Source organism: Coturnix japonica, chromosome 3 (assembly GCF_054131305.1).
Source record: "Coturnix japonica strain WE chromosome 3, WE-NBRP24, whole genome shotgun sequence".
NCBI classification, from domain to species: domain Eukaryota; kingdom Metazoa; phylum Chordata; class Aves; order Galliformes; family Phasianidae; genus Coturnix; species Coturnix japonica.
In genome coordinates, this window is record NC_140665.1 from 98,474,937 (window position 1) to 98,496,463 (window position 21,527).

The 21,527-nt window shown below is 44.3% G+C and overlaps 4 protein-coding genes across 21 annotated transcripts in view; 1 reads left to right on the plus strand and 3 right to left on the minus strand.

Annotated features, from left to right (window-relative positions):
- Positions 1-80: 80 nt before the first annotated feature.
- TP53I3 (tumor protein p53 inducible protein 3) lies at positions 81-4,370 on the minus strand. Of its 5 annotated transcripts, none has more exons than XM_015859559.3 (6): positions 4,238-4,370; positions 2,964-3,106; positions 2,124-2,391; positions 1,369-1,581; positions 816-1,012; positions 81-450 (listed from the first exon to the last, which is right to left on the minus strand). In XM_015859559.3, exons 2-6 carry the CDS (start codon positions 3,099-3,101, stop codon positions 259-261), a joined length of 1,008 nt encoding a protein of 335 aa, XP_015715045.1. In that variant the 5' UTR covers positions 3,102-3,106; positions 4,238-4,370; the 3' UTR covers positions 81-258. The 5 variants fall into 5 exon arrangements, with proteins under 5 accessions (XP_015715045.1, XP_015715046.1, XP_085400142.1 ...); XM_015859560.3 differs by having other exon boundaries at positions 4,234-4,370; XM_085544016.1 differs by lacking the exon at positions 2,124-2,391.
- A 1,381-nt stretch (positions 4,371-5,751) lies between these two features.
- On the minus strand, positions 5,752-8,877 carry PFN4 (profilin family member 4). Its single transcript, XM_015859544.3, has 5 exons — positions 8,797-8,877; positions 8,542-8,671; positions 8,102-8,239; positions 7,600-7,705; positions 5,752-6,211 (listed from the first exon to the last, which is right to left on the minus strand). The coding sequence occupies exons 2-5, from the start codon at positions 8,656-8,658 to the stop codon at positions 6,183-6,185; spliced, it is 390 nt and encodes a 129-aa protein (XP_015715030.1). The 5' UTR covers positions 8,659-8,671; positions 8,797-8,877; the 3' UTR covers positions 5,752-6,182.
- FAM228B (family with sequence similarity 228 member B) lies at positions 8,838-15,524 on the plus strand. The gene is made up of 9 exons (XM_015859543.3): positions 8,838-9,145; positions 9,875-9,973; positions 10,298-10,417; positions 10,963-11,037; positions 11,637-11,834; positions 13,326-13,403; positions 13,787-13,874; positions 13,961-14,087; positions 14,552-15,524. The coding sequence occupies exons 2-9, from the start codon at positions 9,887-9,889 to the stop codon at positions 14,586-14,588; spliced, it is 810 nt and encodes a 269-aa protein (XP_015715029.1). The 5' UTR covers positions 8,838-9,145; positions 9,875-9,886; the 3' UTR covers positions 14,589-15,524.
- Positions 14,998-21,527, minus strand: part of ITSN2 (intersectin 2) — a 59,118-nt gene continuing 52,588 nt past the window's right edge. For all 14 annotated transcript variants that reach the window (XM_015859541.3, XM_015859536.3, XM_085543979.1 and 11 more), the window contains 10 exons: positions 21,256-21,362; positions 20,977-21,160; positions 20,107-20,205; positions 19,768-19,935; positions 18,860-19,072; positions 18,535-18,656; positions 17,936-18,018; positions 17,712-17,795; positions 17,253-17,426; positions 14,998-16,456 (listed from right to left, as the gene is read on the minus strand). In XM_015859541.3, the coding sequence (XP_015715027.2) occupies positions 16,299-16,456; positions 17,253-17,426; positions 17,712-17,795; positions 17,936-18,018; positions 18,535-18,656; positions 18,860-19,072; positions 19,768-19,935; positions 20,107-20,205; positions 20,977-21,160; positions 21,256-21,362 (1,392 nt within the window). In that variant the 3' untranslated portion in view covers positions 14,998-16,298. The remainder of the gene's footprint in view (positions 16,457-17,252; positions 17,427-17,711; positions 17,796-17,935; positions 18,019-18,534; positions 18,657-18,859; positions 19,073-19,767; positions 19,936-20,106; positions 20,206-20,976; positions 21,161-21,255; positions 21,363-21,527) is intronic.

Here is a 21,527-nt window from a genome sequence, read left to right on the forward strand (position 1 = left end):
ACAGAATTGAGCCCAAAATTAGGAGTGGAGATGGATGTGTGGTGGTTTTTCCCTGTGTAAAGATGTCATACGCTGTTATCTGCGGTGTGAAATTCTTTATTCACGTATCTCATAATTATGGCTTTCCTTTAGCCCTCATTTTTTGACACTGACCACAGTAAATCATTTCCAGTTTGGAAGCAGGAATTGCAGAATCCCTGCTTTTAAGGCACCTGTGGTGCACCTGTGTGTCGAGCAACTACAGTAGGGAGCCTTTCTTTAGGGTGATTTCACTGGCATTTCGATGACAATTTTGCCAATGTTCTTGTTTTCTTCCATTTTCCTGTGTGCCTCCACAATCTCGTGCAGGGGGTAAACGCTGTCAACAAGTGGCTGAAGACGTGGGGAGGCTCCTCCGGAGAAATATGGCAGCACGTTTTCTATGAAGGCTTTCACCAGCTGCTCCTTATACTGGAGAAAGATAAAGAATTTTGCAGATCTCATTCACATTCACTGAACAGACTTAAGTCATCAGATCACGAGTTCTATTTCTTAGAACAAATCTTTACTCATTACTTTAATATACTCATTAAGTATATTTAAAAGTCCCAGGTATGCCCAATGTATCCCTCTGGTGCTCTAGTTACTGAAACAATGTGCTTCATAGAGGTAGAAAAAGGAAACTAATGTAATTTTGCACTGTTCTCTAAATTATGTAATAACAATTAAAGATGGTACTCTTTTTTTCTGCTTTAGAGCCAGTATCAAAAGAAAACTCTCAAAAATGTCACATATTTTAAGGTGAAACTATATACACGTTGATCATCATTACTTGCCTCCTTGTCTCGTGATCTTAATAGACTTGTATGGATGCTCCCTCTTTTGGAAAGCAGCCTTGCAAGCAAATCTCCGTGAACTTCACCTCCACTCAGTAGTCCATAAATAACCCACCGGCCATCAGTTCTTAAGCAGCTGAGATTCTTCTCCCAGTAAGAGCCACCGACACAATCTAAAATAATATCTACTCCAGAACCTCAAGTAGAAACAGAAAGAAAAAAAGAAACAGCAATATCATTGAGCTGTATTAAAGGTAGGATTACCTCAGGCAAGCAAAAGTAAAACACCTTTCTCTCTTTAGGTACAGAATTATTCTTGCAGGTCTTACAGCCTGAACAGGATGTTATGTTACCTGCAGTAACTCATGAGTAGTAAAGCAGATTTGATACCACTGGATTCCCAACCTCTCCAGCACCAAAGAGAGCACAGAAGATTGGCATGTTTCTTTTTGAAAAGATGATGGAAACTCCCAGTTGAAACTGAGTGTATGTACACACGCTTTAGAAGATACACCCTATTTCTTAACTGTGTCTTTCACTCAGAGGTTCTTACCTTGGGTGAAAGCCAAGACCTTTTCACTAAAGTCTTCATTCTTGTAGTTGAACCCTACAGCTGCTCCAGCGTTTGTTGTTGCTTTGAGTTTCTCCTCAGTTCCTGCTGTCACGATGGGAATAGCATTTGCCAGTCTGACCAGCTGAATGGCTGCCATACCAACCCCGCTAGCTCCAGCGTGGATCAACACTGTTTCCCCTTTCTGTATTTTACCTGAAGGAGGATATAAAGGAAACGATTACCCTTTGGGCATTATCTGTCAAGTAAAACATGATCAAAGTGGCAAAAACTGAATAGATAACAATAGTGAAATCTTACAGAGATGCCCTTGTTCACCGAGTCCTATTTACAACCTCATGTCCTTTATTAAAGCAATAAATCCAGAATGAACACAACTCCCAGTGTGCAAATAGGACTCCATTTTACTGACTTTGGTAAACTGCTGCCAACAGAAAACACGCTCACTGAACATTAATGTTGAGAAATTGGGCACTCAGAAGTGGAGAAATTCCTCAAGTTTTGGGTAACAAGGATTGGTTCTACTGAAGTCAGCAGATTATGGTGTTACGGGTCAGCATTTCAGCATGTGAGTTCATACCTTATTCTGACCAGATAGGTAAAATGTGAGTGGAATGACAGCGAAAAGACTTTTTGAAGGCAAACAACATTCAGATGGAGGCAACAATCGGTGGATTTAACAGCAGAAATGAAGGTGAGCTATTTTGACAGGATGGATTCACAAGTACACCTCTCACCTACAAAATGCAGCAGCTGAAAAGCTGTTAACCAGGCCTCAGGAATGGCTGCAGCCTGAATAAAAGTCATATCTTTGGGAACTGGCATAATGTGGCCTTCAGGTACTGTAACATATTCAGCTTGGCCGCCTCCAGAGAGCAGAGCCATCACTGCATCACCAATCTTCCACCGCCCGGTGCAGCCAGGTCCAAGCCCAGCCACACTCCCAGCTGCTTCTAAGCCTAAAATATCACTTGATCCTTTGGGGGGAGGGTACTTCCCTCTCCTCTAAAACAAAACAGAAGAGAGGGTAGGGAAGAAAAAGCCACACATCAGTGAGTATAACAACCTGTGGTATTTTATTTGCATACTTCCTACCTACATGCCTTTTTATTTTATCCTGAGTTTGGACTGGGCAAATGTTTCAGTAATTTAAGGACCTTTTGCAACACTTTTTCCTTAGTAAGTATATTTGATTCTTAAAACTGTGCAAATATGATTTGTTGCAAGCTCCCTTTGTCCACCCCAATCCATATTGGGGGTGGCTTTCAGTTCCTGATCACGGTTTTCTGCTCAAATTAGGGAACGGTCTATGCATCCAGGAAGACCAGAGCTCTCATTGTCTTGAAAGACAGCTGTCTTTCCATGTCTCCATGCATTGCAGGGACCAAAATAAAAGCATTCATCTACTCAGTCAACGCCTCTTCTTTCAGCCCTGTGAGCATTTCCTTGTAAGAACTGCCCATCCGCATTTTCACTGGGGCCAATCACTCTTAACTCTTCTGATCTGTCAAGACTTCAAATGGGGACTTCAGAAGTTGGTGTTTTCAGGTGCATAAACCCACTTAACATACACATACCTGGAGTAAATCAGCCCTATTCAGAGCACTGGCAGAGACCTTCACAAGAACTTCTCCTTCTCCTGGATGTGGTTTCATCACTTCTTTCACATAGAGATTTTCTGGGCCTCCTGGGCAATCAAAGTGGACTGCCAGCATCTTCCCTAAAAACCAGTGATGTCAACGTCATCATGAATGCAGGTATACTGTGTAGGTGGGATATCTCTACAATCAGTACAGCTAAGCTCCTATAACTCTGAAAGGCAGAGGCATGTGCTGGAGTGCAGATGGACAACACAAACTGTGAAGCCGTTTGAAGGTGAAAGACTTGCCTGAGGAAATGTTGAGTTAGCATGACTGAAAGATAAGAGATGCTTTGAAAACCTCCTGCTTATGTTCCCTGCCTCCTTGAGCAGGTGATTCCTGACTGCTGCATGCAAGATTCACTCCTGCAAAGGGTCCTACTATTGCAGAGCTTTTTAGGTAACACCTCACAGTTTTGCCACCAGCAGCTGTTGAGATGGGCTGAGATGTCAAGCCTGTTTCAGTCAAACTGGAGTAATCATCCCTCTGGGTACCGGGTGGAAGCAGAAGAGGAAAGAATTGAAAAATCTGTGTTATTTCCTGTACTTTGCAGCACATAAATGCAGTACAGATCTGCTGCACAAACATGCGCAGGATGCGCTGCAAGGTAAGTAGAGTTTCTACTCTACTCTTCAGGTAAGTAGAGTTGTCCAGATCTACTCTACTCTTCAGGTAAGTAGAGTTGTGTGATAGGGCTGCATGCCCTCTGCAAAGTCAATTGCATTACATTATCTGCACCACTAAAGTGCTTACTTAAACACTGGTTTTAAAGCTGGAAATGTGGAATGATAAACCTTAAAGCCCAGGGATGTAATTCCCCACAGGGTGGTGCTCTGTGGCTGCTTTATGGTGAGTTGAAAACTGTTACCAATCATTGGCATAAAATGTAACTTTAAGGTTTCTTGTTCTGAGACTGGCTGGTTTTTTGTTTGTTTTGTTTTCAGCTAAACCACTCAGTCCAGTCTGACAGCTTTCATCTGTCAGCATAGAAATGTAATGGGAAGGCCCCTAGATAGCACGCTATACACGTTTCTCCCCTCTTAACCTGTTCCACTATAATCAATTAAAAATCAGATGGTAAAGAAGTTTTCATCCCTCTTCCGACAGTCCACCAAACCCATTTGTATGACTGCTCTGTTGCTGGAAGCAGGTCCACCAAAATAAGCATGCATATAGATTTTAAAATGCATAGCAGAGATATGAATACCTACGTTGCTTTCAAATGCAGCACCTTCAAACGATCAGATCTGCCAGCGGTGGCCTGAAACAACAGTTCAGGGGTGCGTGGTTCCTGGCCGAGGTTTGTGACCCTCTTTTTCCTTCGAGGAAGAGGAGTTGTGCAATGGGAACAGTCAGCTCTGGTTCCCTCCTCCCAGGCCCTGCCTTTGCAATCAGCTATTCCCCAAGGGGTGCGATCAGATGAGGTCGTGTTTTACTTGGAGGGAAAGACCTGAACAGAGTCAGCAATATTAGCACATTTTGCTATTATTTCTCCCCATAGATCTGCTTTGTTCCATGGATTGAAGCAGAATTTGCTTTTCCGTTTGACATCGATGTAGAGATTCCACACACGCCCCCAGCGTGCAGGGAGGTTTGATGCCTTTACCCTGCTGCTGCTCTTCATTGATTGGCTGGTTGTGCGCATTCGGAGCTTCCTGGGCAAAGCACTTAAGTGCTCTTTGGATTTCTGAACTGTGAATAGCACAGACTGGATTTACTCACACTGTGTGAAGGGTACATGAACTGTGACAGCCCTTAATGATATAGATCTGTCTCTAGCTCCTGTGGGACTGTAGCTCTCAGAGCTTACTGGCTCACTTCCATCCACCCACTGCATTTCTACCTGCTGGTTCAGCCACCTTATCTCACCTCTCAGCTGAGCTTTGCCATTTCCCACAGTGGGAGATGCCTCAGATTATGTCTTTATCCACATCCCACCTGCCAGCTCCTGATTATGTGGGAGTTGTCAGGAAATAAAACTGTCATTTCAAAGTATTTAGATACAGTATCATTTTTCATGTCAGTTTGTGTGTGGAGTTATTCTGTGAGGCTTTTTTTTTTCATATTGATTGAAATTTTGGGATTTGGACACTTAAACATTTATTTGAAACTAAAAAATACATGTATAGTTAAAAAATTGTTTGAATCATAGAATCATAGAATGGCCTGGGTCGAAAAGAACCACAATGATCATTGAGTTTCAACCCCCTGCTGTTTGCAAGGTCACCAACCAGCAGACCAGGCTGCCCAGAGCCACATCCAGCCTGGCCTTGAATGCCTGCAGGGATGGGGCATCCACAGCTTCCTTGGGCAGCCTGTCTCAGTGTGTCACCACCCTCTGGGTGGAAAAAAATCCTCCTAATATCTAACCTAAACTTCAGTTAAAAACCATTCCCCTTGTCCTATCATTATCCATGTGTTTATTCTCACATGACTCCAAGAGCTATAAAATATTTGCTTCTGCAGATGAGAAGATCACGGGACCTGATCTTCAGCCTGTTCTTCATCTGGTAATACAGCCACAGCCTCAGTTGTCTTCTGTACCATTCAAGAACTGTGGAGATGTGGCACTGAGGGACAGGGTGGGATGGGTTGTGGTTGGACTAGATGATCTTAGTGGTCTTTTCCAACCTGAATGATTCTCCTCCTGAGTCTTCACAGAACTTCACAACCCACTGCAGGTTAAAGTATATTGTATAGCAGTCAGTGACAGTGCAAACAGACATGAAAAATGTGTACTGTTTTTAATATTCAGAGATGTACAGAGCAATCTGAAAGTCTGTGATGCTGTAGAGAAACACTATGAGTGAAGTTATTTTGCACAGGAAGATTCATAACCCTCTTATCTGGAAACAAACTAAAAGACAGCATCCAAGAGACTAAGGAAAGCATCTTAAGCCAAATCCTGTGGACATAACTCTAAACTCTGTTCAGAAACTTGGATGACACATGCAGAGGGTGCTCCTCTGGGGAGCTGTGAACCTTCAGGAGTTCTTGAAAGAAAAACAGAAGGAAAGGGCCTCCACTCTGCAGCTGGAATGAAGTAAAACAGCAGGTGCTTTATAAGTTGGAATTGGACAATATGTCAGATTTCTGCACTGGTTGTCCTGGTGAACAGTCCTTCCGAGCTTGATGGAGTTGGAGTTTTCTGCTGATTCATCTCCCCTTCTCCCTTAAGTAATCCGCTATAAAAACACAAGGAGATAAATTCAAAAAGAAACAATCAACAACGATGAAAATCACACACAGAACTGCTGTAATGAAAATGCTTCTTTCAAGTCCAAGCCCACCTCAGACTTTATTTGAAAGAACAGACTATTTATAACTGCACAGTCAAAATCCTAATGCCTGTAAAGATGTGGTATTTGTTCTACAAAATAAACACTGACCACTGCATACCTAAATCATCTGCAAAAATAAGATACAAGCAAAAGCTAATGCTGCTTTGTTTTCACAAAGAAATCATCCAGAAGAGAAAGAATAAACTCATGTTGTCAAAACCGCAGGAAATCTGGCCCTGGAAACACGTCATGAAAGTTTGATGAAGAATTTGTTACTGTCAGTCTTACAGCTCATGGCAGACTAAACAGCTTAGGCTCCAAAACACAAATTAATTCCACTTACATGTAGGCACCTAGACAAGAAACAGCGCTGATCACAATAGATCTGGAATCTCATTCCTATTCAGTGAAAAGAGATGGCTGTACTCATAGGTATAGAAATACCTTTCTTTCCATGATGAACATCAGGGCCACCCTGGGATCTGCTCTTTGGCATCTGATCCATCTGGATGATGTGATAAAATCATTTTATCCCTGATAGTCAGCCATACACTACAGCAATAGGATGTGCATCTGTTATTTATCTCCCTGGCATAATCCTTGCCAGCACCTCCACACGGTGAAAAAACTACATCTGAGGTGGAGAAAACTTGTCTGTGAAGGGCTATGTTTTGCTGTATTCTCAAATGGGGAACAAAGTATGAGATTTTAACCCCAAGTCTTTGAAATACTGAACCTGATAGAGGGGAATGTAAGAGGAGTCCCACAAAGGGAACTCTGGCAGAAGAGGGAAGAAAATAGGCATTGTTGTTAGAGGTGTTTTGAAGCTGTGAAACAAAACATGAGAGGAAGCAGCTGAATGATGCCTTCAGATCCATACAGACATGGAAGGAAAGTCTGAAACCTTTGGGGAAACTCATGGTTCTCTGAAGAAGTGGAATGTGAATCAGAGTATCGAAGATGATGCTCTTATGATGTGCATTAAGACACGGGCTTAGCATTAATTATATGAGGTCAAGGAAATGCGACTGCTGGGTTCCATTGTGTCTAAGAGTAACAAACAAAAAACATGTGCCACAAAGACCAAGGCAAGAGACAGTCCTGCAGCCTGTCTGTACCCATGAAGGCTTTGGATCATGGTGGGATGTCTGGAGAACAGTAACCCATGGCTGCATTCAAGTCACCAAGATGTTGAGGATTGATGCGCTGTCAGATACATTTTTGAAGCAAGAGCAGAGCCAGTCAATGGCTCCACTGACACACAAACACACAGGTACAGCTGTTTGTCTTACCGAGTTTCTCCACAGCCTCCACACACACACTGGCATGCATGCCCGCTCTGTACGTAGCAATCAGGATGAAAGCATTTGTCTTCACCGCTATGAGGCCTCCATCTGCCTAGTTAACACAGACAGCAGAGACAAAGTTAGGTGCATGCATGTACATATTGCCTTAAAATTTACTACTCATAGACATTCCCTTTGCCAATATACATGAGGGGAAAAAAAGACAAATACTCTCAAATCCTAAGAAAGGATGCAGACAGAACAGTAGCTGTGCATGTTCTGAAGACTGCTGCTCATTAAAGCAGGTCACTCAGATGCTGTAATGCCCAGTGTTGCTCCCAGTGATTAACGTATCATTGCACAGCAATGTCACTAAGTTTCCCCAACCCGCTGGGAAAGTGATACCAGGAGAAAGAAGGAAAGAAACACACGTGAAAGCAACTAGCCAGTAAAAGAAGGAAACAGGAGGCTTCCAAGCTTCTCAGGACTGCGGTAGCTGTCAACATACATTTTTAAGATAGATGGAATCCTCATCTGCTCGGACACACTTATAGTGCTTCTGCATGAAGTAGAGGCCTTCCTTTCTAACTTGCAGCAAGTTCTTGTAGAAAGCATAGATGAGGTTTATAGCGTTCTCTGGTGGCACCTGTGTGCAAACAGCACAGTGTTACGGACCGAAAACGTGTCTTCACAGTGATGAGCTGCTCTTCACCCACCCACTTACTTCGATAGGGGGGCTATGTTAGCAAGTCTTCTGACCACATCCTTCTGAGCATCCCAAGGGTAACTGTACATACCCTTGTAAGAACTGTTTGGCGGTGGTGCTGTCACAGACATTAGGAAAGCACGGCTCAGAGCCACACATGTGCTATCCTAGCACAGCACAGCTCCCAGCCCAGACCACTGCCTTGACCAGCCATCACCCCGCAGGTCGCTCCCATCTCTTACATGGAAGCCAGAGGTGGAAGCGCAGACTTCCCTTTCACAGATGCTGATGGCAGCTGCGTTCTCCACATGCTTTGTTCTGATGAGGCCTTCCCTCAGCAAAACCTGAAGTTGGAACATTTCGCCTTCAGTTCTGCGAGAAGAAACAGCTGTATAAATAACGTTCGTCCTCTTTTAAACTGGAAACCCAAATTCTGCGTGGGGAATTTAGGCACAATTAACGCTAACCCTCAAGGTAAGCCAACAAAAATCCCAAACCTCAGAGCAGCAGAATAGACCAGCAGTAGAAGGACCCTCTTTGCAAGCCTGTCAAACCCCTCTGAAGTTACTTGTACTTCTGGGTTCTGTTCCTCACAACCGCAGGAGGCGGGCCGTGCTCGGCTCCCGATTGGCTCACTCAGCAAGGCGCTCCCATTCTGATTGGTGGAAGGTCCTCCTGTTGCTATGTGTTGCCCTGGGTAGCAGGCGGTGTGTGCGGAGGGATCTGGTCGTTCTTCTGCCCCGCCTTGTCCTCTCCGGACCGGGGGACAGCCAGTGTGCCTGCCCTGCGGACGGGGACCCGAATTGCTGTCCCGAGGGGGTTCCCTCCTCTTCCGAGAGGCTGGAGGTAGTGGGGAGGGACTATTTTGTCAGGCGGAAGGACACACGGAAGGGGTGGTGTGATGAGAACGAGAGGGGCGGTGCCATTTTCAACCGCCCCAGCTCTACTACAGTTGAGGTGGTGCTGTGGTGGGGCCATTGCTGAGTCCTTCAGTGAAAGGTTTTAGAGGAAAGACTGTCATAGAACTTCATATGTTTTAAATATAGCGAAGTTCTCATGCCAGTGGGTTTGAATACATAAAGTTTTCTCCGTATAAGGAGTGTTTCTTTTCTCAGGGGGGTAAAAAATATACTTGAGCATGGCAGATTTTTAACCAGCAAATCCCCTTCTGTGTGAGGATTTGGCGGGTACACCCAAACACAAGTAATCTTACTTTACCACATGAGCAGTTATGTGTCAGGTTGTAAGTTGAATTCTTAATCCTCTATCTTCCTTTGCGTGGCTGACAGAATTCAGTGCATTGCTAACAAGTGTATATATGGTTTTTATAACGTATATCAAATGTGTTGTGGCTGGCCTTGATCTTAAGGGGTTTGGTCCAACCTAGACCATTCAATGGCTGTTTGTGAGCCTGCAGGTAGGTAAAGGCTTTTATGAGGATGGGCTTTTGAGAGAACTGAACCTCATGTATAAGGGAATTTGGGCAGAACTCCTGAAGCAAGAGGCAATTTATTAGTAGGAAATATTGGTGATAGGTGGATGGTTGGACTGGCTGAACTTTGATGCTTCTTGCAGCCTCCCCCAGCAATGCGTACTGCGGATTGCTCAGAGAAAACTCCCCGAGCTACGGGTCCATTACCTGTAGCAGAACTCGGTCAGCGAAAGCTGTGCAAGGTGAGCAACTCTGCATTCCCTCAGCTGTGAATTCTAATGCAAAGAACCAAAGTGAAACATGAAACCCGTGCATAACTGAGAAGCCAAGGCTGGGATATCCCTATCGCCAGTACTTCTGTTTCATGTGTATGAAATGATCTCTTCTGAAGTACTGCAGAGAACTGCTAGAATGATGTTTTCTTGTAGCTCCTGTCCTGGCAGAATGAGGTTTGCAAGGCAGTATGGTGTTCCTGTAGTCTGGAACCTAGATAAGAACCTGATCTTTATGAAGCAGGTAGATGTTTTTCATGCAGACCTTTTTATTATTATTATTTATTTATCCAGAGGTGCCCCACAGCACCAGCAAGGAGCAACACAGCAAATACTTTTGACTGCAGTAGATTCTTTGGGAAGACAAATACTAGCAGATACTGGCTGACACAGAAGGACTTCTATCGCGGGAAGGTATGAGTGGAGGAGTGGAACAGAATGGAAGGGATGAAGGGAGAAATAAAAGATGGTTGTTTGCAGAGCTCTGTATATCTGAGTTACGTTTGTCATGGGAGAGAACAAATAACTGAAAATATGAATCTGGTGGGTTTTACTGAGCACTTTGAGACAGCTTTATTGAGTCCCATGACATTCAGAAAGCTTTCACATGAAACCTACATTTTGGGGTTTATTTGATTTTGGGTTTTTTGTTGTTTGTTTTGGACACACTTGAGGAAGTGACCTGGATCAAGTGGTGGTGCAGCCCCAGTGAGGAGCATCCAAAGAGGTGTATGGGCTGATCACAATGAACATGAGCACTTTAGTCCTTCCAAAACATAACTTGAGTTTAATCTATCTGTTCAGAGCAAGGTTCACAGAGATCTGTGCTGTTCTGCCAGCAGTGGTAGGGTGTAACATGCCTTAAATCCCAGCACCAGTAATTATTTTGATCTGAGGTAATTCTGACTGCTGCTGTAACTCCTGCTTTTACTTCATGTGTTTTTGTGTTGTTCTGTCAGGTGGCTCCTGATGAAAGCAGAGACATTATCACTTCTGCTCAGTCCATCTTAGACAGAGAAAACTACTTTGTGAGAGTAAGAAATGAACTCTTTTCTCTTGCTTGCTGTTGGTTTTCTGTATGTAAAAGCCTTTATCTCCATCAGTGAATTATGATAAAATGTCTACATTCTCAGAAAACTAAATTCAGAAATACATCTTTCTGACTTCCTGAAGACAGGACTCCTAAATAGGAGTTTCGCAGTTGTCTCTTCAGTGGCTGAGTGCCTGTTTGCACCTAACTTTCGTTTTGTGGATGAGATGGATGGTGGTGAGACTGTAAATGATGGATAGCAGGGCTGACCCGATCCAGCAGACTGACTGCCACTGCTGGAGGAAGAAAATCCTTTTCCCAATAACCTGGTGGAAAAAGAAAAAAAGAAAAAAAAAAAAAAGAATAGTTTTCAGCCAGTACTGCATAATGGTTAAATAAACACAGAGTGTGGCTGCTGGAGCCCATGCAAGGAAGGGGTTGGAGCCAAGAGGAGAGAGGGAGGAGCAGAAGGGAGGGCTGGCAAGGAAGGCAGCAGCGCCCAATCCGATCAGGTCGGCCATGCTGCATAACTTTATCCATGGACTCATTAAGGTGTTTGTTTGGCTGATGTGTTGTGTGCTTATTTTTACACTTTTCATACAGGAGGTGGACAGCTATTTGAGGCACCAGGATTTCTTACATCTAAGAAAGAAGGAGCTTCTATACAAGAAGTGGCTTGAGGATGTTTCAGAGCCGTTGCTGTGGAAAATCAAGGACAAAATGGATAGGCAGTCGAGGAAAGAAATACAGAAGAGGATGGACGAACAACTTTCTCTCTATTTAAACTACTGTAAAAAGAAGGTACCAAGATACAAATTTCTGCCATGGGATGGGTTGTGGACAATACTGGGGCCATGGCAGCTATTTGCTATTAGTTGACCAGCTTGGTGTTCCACTGTGCCTTATTTATAACGCTGCCTGAGGATCTCTAATTGTGGCATACATCATTCCAGCCAGCTGTTCAAATTCACCATCAGATAAAAGCAATCGCTGTGCTCCGTGCACTGAGCACACACTGGGTTCTGAGAATGGTGAAACTGGATTTCATTCCATCAAAGCAAAGGCCAGCAGTCACTGTAGGAAATGCTTCTTCTTGTTGCTCCGAATTTCATATAATTCTTTAAGAGATTTCACGACTCAGCTTTCTGCATCTCCGACTTGGATATCAAGAGCAATAAGGGCAGTCAGATCATCTACCACAAATAGTGTAGTATTTTATATAGGGCAGGCTTTTGTTGTCAGTGGAAACCAGTGCACGGTGGATTTATGAGACAGTAAACAAGCTTTCTATCCAGAAATGAGAACACTGTGAGAGCTGTGGTGTTGAAATGAGAGCAAACAACCTATTCTTCAGAAGTCTGATGTGAAAGATCCATGCATTTAAACTGCGCTTAATGATGAGAGGCTGAATCAGTCTTTCAGCCCAAGTCCTGGTACTTGGATCTGTTAGGTGTACTGTGCACATCTGGCATCAGTGCATCTTGCAAACCCCTGTGTTGGGTCAGGACTTTGCTGGGAGACCTTTGAACACAGTGGCTGTTGCACTGGAGTGTTTTTTACCCCAAACAATCACATCACCAATGACCAAAAGTGATATACAGTAATTAACCAAGGGGTGGCACTAAAACTTCGCAAATCAAGGCATGTTAGGCCTTAAAGTTTTGCAGAAGGTGAGAGAAGCTGCTGTGTGACATGCCTGAGCAGTGTTTGCTTTCAGCAGCAGCTCAGGCCCCATGGGGCTGCCCAGGTGCTCAGTGAGTGCCTGGAGCAGCAGACCTGATGGCCTGATTCACTTGAACACTGCAGGGGCTTCAATACAGTGATTTCTTACACTTATTCTAGATCCCAGGGCTTTGGGGTGGTTGGTTGGTTTGGTTTGGTCTTACATTGCAGCCCCACTGACCTGTTCCAAGCATGACCTCCAAAAAGAAGTGTATAGGGCAGAGATCCAGAGAGCCAAAGGCTGCATCCCTTCCTTGCTGTGACCCCTGGCAAACTGCATCCACAGGAAAGCTGGAAACCTTCATTTAAAGGGAAAAATGAGGCTGGTGGGGCTTAGTCACTTTCTTTTTACTTTTTTTTCCCCTTAAGATCCATTTCCTCCTCTTGTCAAAACCTGTCCTTGAACAGAATTTCCACTACCTGGACTGCCCTAGTAATAATTAACCTTTTAGTTTGTAAATATGTCTGGATGCTTCATGAAAGTACTTATAATGTATGTATGCCCGCATTCAGTTAAAATGGATGGAGGTATTGCCTGTTACACTACAATGTAACCTGCTTCTCCTGCAGGGCTATGTGGCTTTGGAAACTTACGACCCATCAGAATATGACCCATTGTTCCTGAAGACGTGCACAGACTGCTGGAAGGTGGGGTGGTTTATGCTATAAAGATCATATCAGATGCACCAAAGCCTTGTGTACCGGGTGGGAGAGGTAGGAAGGACTCAGACACAAATCCACATCATGCAACTCTAAATCCTTCCTGGCTGCTGTGAGCCCCCAGGACCACCTGCATCTCATTGTTGGTGACAGTGCAGACTGTGATGTGGTCTGCACGAGGAGCTGCAATGCTCAGCATTTCTAAGAACTAGGCCTGTGCCTCATCTTTTTGTTCATAAAAACTGAAGTTGATGCTTCTCCCTGGTAACCAACAGTATCTCGAAGTTTACATTTGTCTGACTTTGGTCTTTGAGACACTCATAAAATCCTCGTCTAAGTGCTTAAACTTGAAATTTTTGTCTCTGTCACAGGTTTCAATCCCAGCTTTACAGGATCCTCTGTTACAAGATGTTCAGAAAAAGTTTATTGAGGCAGGCATTGTCAAGCGGTGTGAGACAGGTATGTTACATCATCAGTATCCCTTGGGAACTTTTCACACTGGGGGAAGCTCCCCCTCCCTTAGTGAGTATCTTCTGTTCCATCAGGGAGACCGTGCTCTATCAGAGAGCTGCAGGAGCTGCCCCTGCTTCCCCTGGGCCGGCAGCAAATGAATGCGATCGAATGGCTGAAGGTTCCATACAACTACATTGCTAGTGAGTTCCACCGAAAGAGGTAAGAGCTGGTGTGTTCTTGAGAGGAGTTACATCAGGCAAAGCCTCTCTTGTTTGGCCGCATAGTAAAGTATTTGACAAAACAGTGCCAGTGCTCTGATTCACCTCCTTTTGAAAGCTCTCTGGGCCTGCTGGTGCAGTGCACAACAGTTAAAGGAAGTCCTGCTCCACAGTGACAATAACATCAAAGCTCAGCTGGGAGCCAGATGTCCTTGAAGCGGGCTCACTCTCTCCCCTGAGCCCATGATGTGGAGCTTTATGCCTCTTGCTGGCCTGAGCCTTTGTCCAGCATAATTGTTAGAGCAGTTATGGGCTAACAGCAAGTTCTAGAAAGGAAACCCGTCACAAAGACAAACATTTCCTGGAGTAACTCAGTGTGGGAAAGAGCTACTGCAGGAAGCTGTGCTGGGCGATGGCAGCCTTGCTCTTATGTTGACTGACAATAGTTTTTATTTCTGTTTGAAGAGTCATGGACCACCACAAAGACAGCGAGAGCAAATGACATCGCCTGTCCTCCAGCTCACTGCAGTGGCAAGCACAGCCATCAGAAGGTACTGCCTGCAAAACACACTTCTGCCAAAGCAAGTGACAGTGAGCCAAGTCTTACTGCAGAACTGCAATAAACTCATTGTCTTAAAGCAGTGCTTCTGCAGTACTGTTACCCAGCAGTCAAAGAAATGTATGAGATACTGCTACTGTTACTTCCAGCAGTGGGCAGAGGAATGGCAAAGCCTGCATTTAGCTTCACGTGTTGCAATACTGCAAGGAGCTGCTGGTGCCCTAAAGATGCACGTACTGTTCTGCTGTGGTCCCCACCTCCCCATTGCTGTGACTGCACAGGAGCTCTGATGTCAAAGCCTGAGAACAGCAGCAGCTCGCTCTCCCACAGCACAGACAGGATCTCTCAAGCGTTGCCAAGATATAATTTTATTTAGGATTAGAAATACTGAACCACAGAAAACTGTTAAAAGTAACAGAGGTTGACTCAGCTCTGTAACAGGAGGGTACACAGATGGCAGTCAAGTGTAGAACTGTCAGACACCGGGAGGTATTGCGGCACCCACAGAAAACAAGGGCACCTGCTGTTGAGAATTGCATGCTGTGCTTTTTCAACAAAGCAACTGGAGGAGGCAGTACAATGGTTACCATGTATCAAACCCTTTACAAACAATCTTTAAATCAGCCCTCGTTTTGGTGCCCCCAAGGAGGTTTTTGCTTGCAGCCAGTCTCATCTTGCAGATGAACGCTGTGCTAACGCTTCCTCAGAGCAAACATTTTAAACTTTTAACAAACTTCTCTTGAATTTAATTCCATAAGTAAGTTTTTTTCTCATTATTTCACATTCCCTTGTACAATAAAATATACTTTTTAAAAGTCACTATGCATCAATAGACATCTGTAGACAAATTACATTAATAAACTTATATTTTACTCTCTATATACAATGTTGGCAATGTCAAAGCTTCAAGATTCACATGGAGGTCTGCAAAACCAAGGAACTGTACACAAATAACTTAGATTTAGGAAAACCAAAAGCTGGAAAGTATTTTTCCACCTTCTTGTGGGTCACAGTATTTAAGACATTGTTTCCAGTTATTTTCTTTACAATGACATTGTCTCAGCAGAGAACCGTTCATCCAACTGAAGCGGAAAGAAAAATCAAGTCGCAGTTACTGATTTCAGTGCAGAACTAAGTCAAGTGAAGAACTACACTTGATTCTTAAAGAATATACAATAAATTGGAGAACTCTCCAGTGCTAAGGCTTCATCAGCATTTCATCTTTATCATCCTGAGTCAGGAAGATTCCAGTGGATATCACTTTTCAGATTTCAAACAGAATGATTCTAGTGCAAAACTAAACCATTCCTCAGTCTGCGCGTTAGACTACCTGGTAAAATACACATATGTTTTGATGCCACATTTCTACCTAATACTTTTTATGGCCCTGAAAATGAAAACATTGGCATCCAAAAACAATATATTCCAAAGTAATAAAAAGGCACTGAGCTATAGTACTGTATACACAGTAACGTCTGTGTTTGCATAGATCAACGACAGCTTTGAACGCAGCAAGGAGCTAAATGCAACCAGTGACTGAGGGAATCGGAAAGCAGCAGGTATCTTGCTTAATGAGGAGCTTAGGGCAAGGAGTCTTATCCCAAAGTTCAATCCGTCAGTTTCATTTGTCCTTCATAAATTAAAGAAGTGCTTTCAGAGGAGTGTTTTCTGGTCAAAGAGCTGCAGGTCAAAACGGACCCAGACCTCGCCGGTTGGCACTTCATGCAGCAGTAAGTGCTTCGTTGTGGGGCCTTTGCTCTCCTGTTCTGTTCGGATTTTTGCTACCGGAATTTCAGTGCGACCCAAAAAATCTGTTGTACAAAAACAAGCACGAAATGTCATTAAGCACAGACACAAAGCCCAGGAAACCTGAAAGCACAACGTTAATCAGCAGCGCTACGTGCTGCACAAGGCAGCACCATGCGGCACCTGAAGGGGAAGCCTGTCAGAGGAGCTCAGGGCTGTGCAGCAGTTTTTCAGCATCACACAGATTCCTTACTGCGCAGACTTTGATTTCAGGCACTACTTTGGGTTATTCAGTTGTTACTTCCAGTGTTAACGTTTCTGTACTATCACACTTGAAATGTAATATCTGTAACATCTAAAATTTATGACAAGTTTCAACCTCAAGGTCAGAACTAAGTGACGGCACCTTTTTACATGTCAGCTGCACTGCTAGAAAGACCATAAAGAAATGAAGTACTCTGGCTCAGCCAGCTTTTATTTACGCTTCTGTATCACTTCACCTTTTAAAGGCTACCAAAACAACGTCTGGTTTCCAAGCAAAAGAAAGCTTATCAAGTGACTGCTGTGCAAACATAACCAAGCACTTTATTTTCAGGCACTCCCTACAATGACAGACAGAAACTTCCTTCAGTTTCTTCCCAGCTTGACAAAAAATAATTCTGTTCTTGATACAAAAGCCCAAGTGGGATCAAATCTGACTGTTGGCTCTGTGCAGCTATTCAGCTTCTTCAGTATGGAAGCATTCCTTTTTACACAACATTTTGCAGAAAGCAATTGTATCTGCAGACTGTTGGTGAAGATCCATGCATCCCAAGTCACAAGAATGCTTTATGTTCCTAAAAGGAATGTTCACGCACTTACCGTCAGGAGAGAACTGATCCCTGTCAAACATGGTGATACAGAGGACATCCTGATACAGATCCTTAATGAAGAACTGGCAGTTAAAGTTCCACTTGGGGTTCAAGGTGTCCTGCATGGTCCTCGTTGTGTAGCTCTGAGAGCCCATGCTGATTTCACAGTACGGGTTGCTCTTCCCTAAGCACAGAAGCAGCAGTGAAACACACCAGCAGCGCCAAAACCTCCCTCCCTGTCCACAGGCTGCTCAGACACACATATATGCTGCCGTCCAGAAGATGTGGGGTTACATATCCCTAGATCCTATAGCAGCACAGAGCTGTTTCTCCATTCATTCTTCTAAAGCTAAATACTGGCTGATTTGTCCAGGAGCTGCTGCTGTAACCACATTTCCCACATTGCCAGACTGCTCCCAATGAGCCTTTCCAAACCCTACAGGAATGTGAAATTATTTCCATCACTTACCATTGGGTTTACAGGCCTTCAGCTCTGTTGCTTCGATCACGTGCACCATCAAACGTCCTATTCCTGAGGTCTTCTGAGAGCGAGCTGGAAACAAAGAAGTCAGAAATTGGCTGCAACCATAAAAACTCGCAGTTTTTGAAGAGAGGACCCCCCCAGAGACATGCAGCGTCCTTCAGAACACACTGGTGTCTGGGTATGTGAGGGAAGAAGGCAGAACTCAGTACCTTGATATGCTTTTTCACGTTTCTTCTTCTCAGTTTCAATGTACTGCTCGGACGCTGCTTTGATTTTCTGGACCCAGGCAGTGCTGCAAAGAGCAATCCCAACATAAGAGTTGTACCATAGGCAGGAAATCCCTCAGCAGCAGCAACTCTGCCCCATCCTCTTTTGCCATTTTTTATTTACTGGATTTCAGAGGCATCACAAGTCAAGTTCACTTAGGGACTAAAGCTGCAGAGGTTTCACATTAATTTGTATGGCATGCTTCTATATGAATCTAAATGAAATTGGAATGGCAGTTTTATAACAAATTGCAGGGTCACATGGAAGACTGACCAGGACTGGGGAAGAATCCTAAGGGATGCAGGACATGGCAGCCCTAAACTATTCTTCTATACAGCCACAACATCTGGGAGCAGTAGATGCAATGCTATATTCAGCTGTGAGAGTTCTGCTCACCAAGCAGAACAAAGCCAAAGAAGACTTGTAATTCACAAGAGTTAGAGGAGTTCATGTCCTGATGGGGAAGCTAACGGAGCACAGCCCCCAGCCACGTTCAGATGTTCAGAAAGGTTCATTGCAAATTTGCATTTGCTCTACTCACCGCTCATTAATGTTGTCAGTTTTAAGTGTGTAAACTCTGTCAATGTGTGATATGTGGAAAACTGGCTCATCACTTGAAGGATCCGTGGGCAATTTCACTAGGACTTCATTAAGGAAAACAGGCTGAAAGAAAAGCAAACCTTGCATCATGGCCCCAACATTCAGCTGAAACTCTACAAAGATACTTAAGTACATGTTTTTTCTGCAGGGTGTTTGACAGTTGAAGGATACAAGAACAACCAGATCACCATGTAAAGGAAGCAACAAAGGACTGAAAGAAAAACTACTCCGTATCAACAGGACCACGGAGCACCACCTGCACTCACCATTTTGTACATTTTGAACTGGGAGTTGGACTTGGGGCTGAACAGTTTATCAGTGCCAGAAGAGACAAACTGTTTGACCATGTAGGTAAGCAGCAGGAAGTCGTTGAACAGGAAGCCATACAGCTCCTTGCTGCTCTTCGCCTTGTAGAGCTTGCCGCTGTGCAGGAGCTTCCGCGGTCCCAAGCAGTTTGTGAGGGAATTGAATACAGGTTGCTAGGAAAGACAATAAATGCTCAAGTCTGGACCAGCATTCACCTCATGGCTGCCTTTCTACCATCCAGAAGCTGTGTTTAAGAAGAATCCATCAAGTCTGCAGTCAGGTCACCTCTTATGGCTGCTGCACAGGGACACAAAGGCACCAGGACAGACCTGCTGGGCTCTGTTCTCTGTCCAACCCTGGCTCCTTATACAGTCAGTGAGAACTGGCACCGTACTTCATTTTGAAGGCTGTCTCAAAGTGTGCACCTGATTGCTAAAGGCAATCAAAGGCAGCACGAGCAGAACTTCAGGGCTGGGAGTTACTTGTTTGTTTAACTGTTTGAATGGCATTAATTATACATTAGTAAATGGAGATTCCCCACTGCTAAATAATACTTGGACAGTGGGTGCTCATCATAATACAGCTGTGATCTCTCTGCCAAGAGATCAGCAGTGGATCACATCCCAGTATGGGATATGGGCAAGTACTCTCATTTCACTGTATCACAGAGCTGTAGTGAATGGAAGGGACCTCTGGAGCTCCTCTAGTCTAACCCCCTTCTAAAGTAGCTTCTCTGCAGTAGGGTACACAATAAAGCATCCAGGCAGGTTATAAGTATCTCCAGAGAAGGAGACTCCCCTGTTCTGGACATCCCAAACCCAAAACAAACTGACACTGTCTCTGCCACAGAGCACTGCAGCTCAGCTACCTCAGCAAGGCCTTCACACTGCACGTGGGACTGTATCCATTCCAGCCGGTCCGAGTTCTCTTTCTCACGCACCCCTTCGTTCACCTGAGAACACAGCTCTTCTGCACGCTCCAAGGCAAGCTTGAGGTTACTGTGATCGGGGTGATTTTCTGGAGTGTTCTCTAGAATCTGGTGCAGAACAAAGTGAGGAGAAACCAACACAAAAGCAGAGGTAAGCACAGGAAACAGTTCTCCACACTCTTCCAGAAATCCCCATAAAGAGATAAGGGTTGTTTTTCTTTTGCTACAGAGACCAAAATCAAAAGCATTCTCATACAAGACATCACTCAGGGTACTTACACTCTTTATAAGCAGAGGATAGCGCGTTATTCTTTGCATGGGTTTCAGGAGGAAACTGGAGAGGGGCATTCCTTTGCAGCGAGGATCCAGAGCAAGTTTCTACAGTGCAATTCAGAGACATCACATTACTCATCAAGAAACAGCTGCTTCACTGCACTGAAAAGGGTCTGATTAATTTTTTCAGGCTTTCCAAGAAATCTCAGACTTTTAGGTTAGGAAACAATACAGTCCACTTGTATCTAGAACAAACAGGAAAGCCAGCACTGTCATTGCACCCAGATGCTTTGCCAGCACAGCACTGTAGCATCGTTGCCCATGCAGATCTGAGCATACAAAGCCATTCTAGCTTTTATTCTGACATAATATGCTCCACTCAGGTTGGAAAAAAAGAAAAGAATAAAAAAGAAGCAATGAAAGAAGCAAATGCCTGTTGTCAGCAGCTCTGGCATTTCTCCTTTCATGGCTTCAAATGCACAGAATCAGCTGCAATACAGCAGCGATCCCTCATTTATTTCTGCAGCTGCCTGTGACATTCACAATGCACAACTGAAGGCTCAGCCCCTGCTGCAACCTCAGCACAACAGCTTTCTTATTTTAACTCCAGAGACTCCACCCCCTTCCAACCACAGGGATTTGGGGAAGGTGCAGACAGGCTCTGCAGCTTCCTAAGGTTAACCACAACACCAAAGGAATGAGGGACAGAGTGGGAAATGGAGTAAATACTTGCTGAAGATGCATATAAACCTGCATTCCTTGGAAGACTCTTGCTTTATTTTTGCAAGATTTACTCCTCTGATCTGGTCGATGCTGGTTAGACAGGCTTCTGTCAGTGAAGAAAGGCAAAGGTACAAAGGCTGCTGAACAAGATACCTTTAAGTAGTCTTTGAAATCAGCTTCTTCATCAGTTTTCTGCTGCAGCAACGAAGCCCCGTTAAGCTGGCAGCTGCAGAACCGAATGTAGGCCTGCATGTGTGACAGCTCTGCTGCCAAGATGTCCCCAATCATCTGCACCGGCATTTTTTCTCCTCCCGTTTTCTTACGCACTCGCAAGGCTCTAAAGAGAAAAGAAATTATCGTCCAGCTTTGTATTCAGCTGTTCTGAATGCACACGTTGCACACACAGTGCATAATGAAGACACCAGCACTCACTTCAGTAACTTGGTATTTGACATGATGAGTTCCTTCCAGTTAACAAAGATCAGCCCCATTTCCCCTTCTGTGAGACAACCCGAATCAGCCATTGGCTTCTGGAAAACCTGCAATCAAAACCATCAGAAAGGTGAGCAGCTCTTTGGAGAAGACCCTTGGTCAGGTCAGTTTTGATTTTGCTTTGTCTTTCACATGATTTTTTAGGCCGTTGGACAACCACGCAACATTGACAAGGAGAGGGAGGTGCTCACACAACCTCCCTGCATTCCTCC

Coding starts and splice junctions, on each gene's coding strand:
- TP53I3 (XM_015859559.3), bottom strand. CDS start 3,101: ATGCTGGCAGTCCACTTTGATTGCCCAGGAGGCCCAGAAAATCTCTAT. Junction 2,392..2,963: donor ATAGGGCTGATTTACTCCAG/GTATGTGTATGT, acceptor GTTTTGTTTTAG/AGGAGAGGGAAGTACCCTCC. Junction 1,582..2,123: donor TCAGCTGCTGCATTTTGTAG/GTGAGAGGTGTA, acceptor ATCCTCCTTCAG/GTAAAATACAGAAAGGGGAA.
- PFN4 (XM_015859544.3), bottom strand. CDS start 8,658: ATGTTCCAACTTCAGGTTTTGCTGAGGGAAGGCCTCATCAGAACAAAG. Junction 7,706..8,101: donor ATTCCATCTATCTTAAAAAT/GTATGTTGACAG, acceptor TGTGTTAACTAG/GCAGATGGAGGCCTCATAGC. Junction 6,212..7,599: donor GGAGGCTGTGGAGAAACTCG/GTAAGACAAACA, acceptor GTGTTTTTATAG/CGGATTACTTAAGGGAGAAG.
- FAM228B (XM_015859543.3), top strand. CDS start 9,887: ATGCGTACTGCGGATTGCTCAGAGAAAACTCCCCGAGCTACGGGTCCA. Junction 10,418..10,962: donor AGGACTTCTATCGCGGGAAG/GTATGAGTGGAG, acceptor TTGTTCTGTCAG/GTGGCTCCTGATGAAAGCAG. Junction 13,404..13,786: donor CGTGCACAGACTGCTGGAAG/GTGGGGTGGTTT, acceptor TCTCTGTCACAG/GTTTCAATCCCAGCTTTACA.